The 4,340-nt window shown below is 34.8% G+C and overlaps 1 protein-coding gene across 1 annotated transcript; it reads right to left on the bottom strand.

Moving 5' to 3' along the window:
• Positions 1–174: 174 nt before the first annotated feature.
• On the bottom strand, positions 175–1,791 carry LOC111471792 (ankyrin repeat-containing protein BDA1-like). The gene is made up of 3 exons (XM_023117458.1): positions 1,759–1,791; positions 1,500–1,614; positions 175–672 (listed from the first exon to the last, which is right to left on the bottom strand). The coding sequence occupies exons 2-3, from the start codon at positions 1,596–1,598 to the stop codon at positions 175–177; spliced, it is 597 nt and encodes a 198-aa protein (XP_022973226.1). The 5' UTR covers positions 1,599–1,614; positions 1,759–1,791.
• Between the last annotated feature and the right edge of the window lie 2,549 nt (positions 1,792–4,340).

Below are 4,340 nucleotides of genomic sequence, written 5' to 3'. Positions count from 1 at the left end.
TTTTTTTTTTAATATTGGAGTTGAGTTTATAAAAAAATCAAAAACTAAAAATTAAATAGGTTTCTTTTGAGTTTTGATTATCCCAACAAGTTAGATGATCATTCTATGAGATTATTGCAAGTCCTACCTTTTAATAATAAATACAATATATTAATCAATTAAGCTATGCTATATTTAAAATTTTTTGATACTGACCTCAATTTGATTTCCGAGCGCGACACGATGCATGGCATTGTTTCCTTCGTCATCACACCAATTAAGTATTGAGGTCATGCATGTTTGTTGGATCCATTGGAGCAAGATTTTAACCGATTCAATATCTTCACGTTTAACAGCAATATGTAGAGCAGACTCATTACGATTGGTCAATTGTTTAATAGATTTTGGGCATGAAGTTAGAAACTTGGCCAATATATCATCCATGCCTCCCGAGGCTGCAATGTGCAATGGAGTTAAGCCATCTCTCCCTTGTATGCATACGAGATCTCGATCGATATCGACGAGCCGCAACACAGTTTTTGTTTGGTTATTTTGCAATGCCAAGTGGATAGGGCTATAGCCTTCTGGGTTAAGCTTCTTGGCTAAGGATGGTTTCAACCTCATGATCTCCAAAGAAAAAGGGACATGTCCTGCTGATGCTGAGATGTGTAATGGGGTATCAACAAAAGGTACCTTTCAAAAAGAAGACACAAATCAATCCCAAACCCTAATAGTGATGCTAAACATATGAACAATAAAAATCTTTAGCTGTTTTGAGTTCATGGATAAGTGGGATAACAATTTGACCTATAATGTCTTTTAACCATTTGAGTTTTTGTTACTATTTAATATATTAGTATAATAGTGTACACAAAATAGCTTTTAGATGTTTCATTTTTTAAAAAAAATCAATTTTTTATGATCAAGCATCTTTAAATATTTTATTGAGTTTCTTCCCAAGTTCTTTCATTTATATGAACATATAAAGGTATCTATTTTCTCCCTTCAAATAACTTGTTTGATAACTTGTTTGAGACCCTACTTTTATGACTACTCGATACAAGTATCTTAGTCTATCTCTCGATATTGGAAGGGGCATTTTCTTGTTCATTAGTTCTCCTAACATCTAAACAAAATGGTCTTTCATAAAGGTAGCTTATCTGCCTAAGAGAGATGAAGAATTAGTCGTGTTACCCTCACAGGATCAATTTGGGCAGGCAAACAATGCCCTCCTAATACCCGAGTGAGAGACCCCTATGACAATTGAGGGACCTAAACGTTGCTTTATACACCGGGAGTAAAGCCAAAGACCCCAAGAGAGAATCCTCATGTCAACAGTTGCCCTCTTTAGAGGCTTGTTTGAAATTCTAGGTCACGTCTTCATGGGTATTATAAGGTTGAAAAATTAAAGTATTGACCATTCAGATGGTAATTTTTATTTCATTTAAAATAATATATGGTCCAACCATTCAATGCCATGAATTCTTTCATTTCAAATGCAAGAATAAATATGTTGATACCTGATCTATGCGTTCTAAAATGTAGGCATCTTCTTGAAGTATCAAATATAAGGAGTCGATATCTCCCGAAGATGCAACTGCGTTCAACCTTTGGTTCATTTTTCTTTTGAGAAAACTGCAGCATGAACAAAATAGCGTGATTAAGGATCAATATTGTGGTAGTTTTTTAAGTATGAGCACAATTCAATGATTATATATTATATATAAATATATATGTTGCGCTGAAATGGACCAAAACTGAGACTAAAATTAGACTTACAAATGAGATGGATGAAGAGCTGTGTGGAGACCGCCAATTCGAGTTCATTTCCTGGAGTCTTCTCAATGATTTTCTTAGCAGCTAAGATAGTCAAGCTTCTGCAGCTCCATTATTGACATGAACGAGGGCGTTGACTGACTTGTTAGGTAAGGATAAGGTTATTGGTTGAATGGTTGAGGAGCGTAATTACGAGTCCATTTCTGCGCATGTTCTTGTTAATTTCTCTCTCATTATTCATTACCCAAAACTTGAAAAGTATACCTAGGATCAAAATAACTAGGTAATATATCCATTTCAATCCATAGATCTTCCCTAAGTTTAATTTTGTATCAAACTTGATTTTCGTTCAAAATAGTGAATTTTAAGCAATGTTGTTTAAATCAGGAGACCGAGAACTGTTTCTACACTCATTAGTGGCAGAAATCATGAGCTCGAAGTCCACTCTCAAGACCATTTTACATATTTTTTGTCTTAGACTTTGTCCTGTTCCTACACTTAATAGAAACATTCACTCTAAGTCATCTACCTGTGTAATTTTAAACCCTTTCCAAGGCCGATTATGGCATCGCGGCTTCAACTTTGACCCATTTTACATTCTATAGCAGTCCTCGTCTTAAGCTAACTACCCATATAGTTCTAAGCCTCTCTTGCAGACTTGTTTATTGAGTTGCACGTTATCCTTGATCCGATGCTACACTCATTAGTAACTCAAGTAACTTCACGGTTCTGATGATACCATTCACATTACTAGTAAGCATTTTAAACTTTCTTAATCATTCATTGATGTCGTGGAGGTTTACTGGGTCCTTAGGGGCATCTAGATGGTTTAGTCCTCATCTCGCGTTTCTAAAACACTCGAAGTTAGCTACTCAAGGCTAATCCAATTTCTGGGTGCACTTAGGTCTAGACCTTTGATCGCCGCTCACAATCCTATGGTGCTCGGTCTACTGAAAACGTACTGATCTAGGTCAATGTGAAAATCACTCTAATTCTAGTGCCCTAATCTTAACTTGGTTCACTCATATATGTTTTGTTAGGGAGATATTCCTATCGATCGTTTAAAGCAGGGAAAACATAATCTAAACATTCATGCAAACTCAACGGGGAGATAACATCCATCAATCACTTGGAGAGCAGATCACAACATCCCATCCTCTTTTCTAACGTAGCAAAAANTAAGTACGACCTTCAACTTGTACTTCTTATGTATATATTGTTGTGATTTAGCATTTCTTTATTCGTTTCTTGGATTCGCATCTACGTGTATTCTCTCGTAGGTATGATGGTTTTGACCCCCTTATTCCTGCTAGTCTTGAGTGTGGGGACGGGGCAGGGGCTTCCTCTGCCATCACTATCCGACCTATCCAGTGAGTTCTCGTGGAGCATGTTTTAGCTCCTTGAATTTCATGCTTAAGTTCGATTATGCTTATGAACCTCATTAGATTGACTCATATAAATTAAGGGCATGACTCTAATACTATGCTAGGAATCACGAACCTTCACAATGGTATGATAATGTCTATTGTGAGCTAACTACTTCTCTCAATAATCCTCAACAGTAATGATCCTACCTCGAGACGAAGAGTCTCAATAACTTGAAAATAGCTATGAGAACCGTAATGGGCCTTTTAATATCGTACGATATTGGAAAAGGGCCTAGATCAATGAGGGTTAATGAGAGCATGATTGGGTTAATATAACAAATTCCAAAAAGGCCCATTAACAGAATATTGGGATCAATGAACTCATAGCCATGAAACAATATTTAAAATGTCCATTGAGTTAATATAACACATGATCTTAAGCACTTTTAGAACATCAATTATAGTAAATAACTCCTTTTGTAGTTCAAATTCTTTTTTTCTCACGAATCGATTTCGAACTACTACTAGTGTCTTCTCCACTATTCTCCGGCCTTAGAACGGGATTGTGGAATCCGGTGAGTGACTAAACTTGAGAGAAATTTTGTATATATGAAGAGAGTGTTTGTGAGAGGTTTTTCTTAAGGTTTTTCACCAAGAAGAATACCTTTTATGTATTATGATCACTCTATTTATAGAGTCATGTTTGCATGTTCATGCAAATTTGAGATCACCAAATTTTGACACTCAAAATTCCACTCAAATTTGTAGGGTTTATTTGGCAAGTTTGGTTAAACCAAATTTTAACACCTCAAAATTCCACTAACATGGATTTTTCCATTAAATGAAGTCAACATTTTGACTTTCGTTCATTTTGATTCAAGAATCAATTTGAATTATTAATTTCAAATTAAAATAATATTAAATTATTAATTAAACTATTTAATTAATATTTAATATTCATTCAAATGTCAATCCCAATTAATTCCGGAACACTTATTTGATTAAGATATTTAAATCTTATTTAAATTATCTCATATTCTCTCTTTTTGTTTAATTCGTAAATAAAACAAAAATGCGGTTAAATATATCGTATATATGTAGTGCATTCTCTCTAATTTGAATTTGAACACTTTGAACTCACTTGTCACACTATTCTATGGTTTAGTCCGATATGAGCTAGCAAATGGACCTAATGAACCTATAGATCATGGGCTCAAC

The sequence above is a fragment of the Cucurbita maxima genome, unplaced genomic scaffold (assembly GCF_002738345.1).
Source record: "Cucurbita maxima cultivar Rimu unplaced genomic scaffold, Cmax_1.0 Cma_Scf00058, whole genome shotgun sequence".
Taxonomy (NCBI): domain Eukaryota; kingdom Viridiplantae; phylum Streptophyta; class Magnoliopsida; order Cucurbitales; family Cucurbitaceae; genus Cucurbita; species Cucurbita maxima.
The sequence above is the reverse complement of the archived record's forward strand: the minus strand, read 5'-3'. Positions and strand labels throughout refer to the sequence as shown.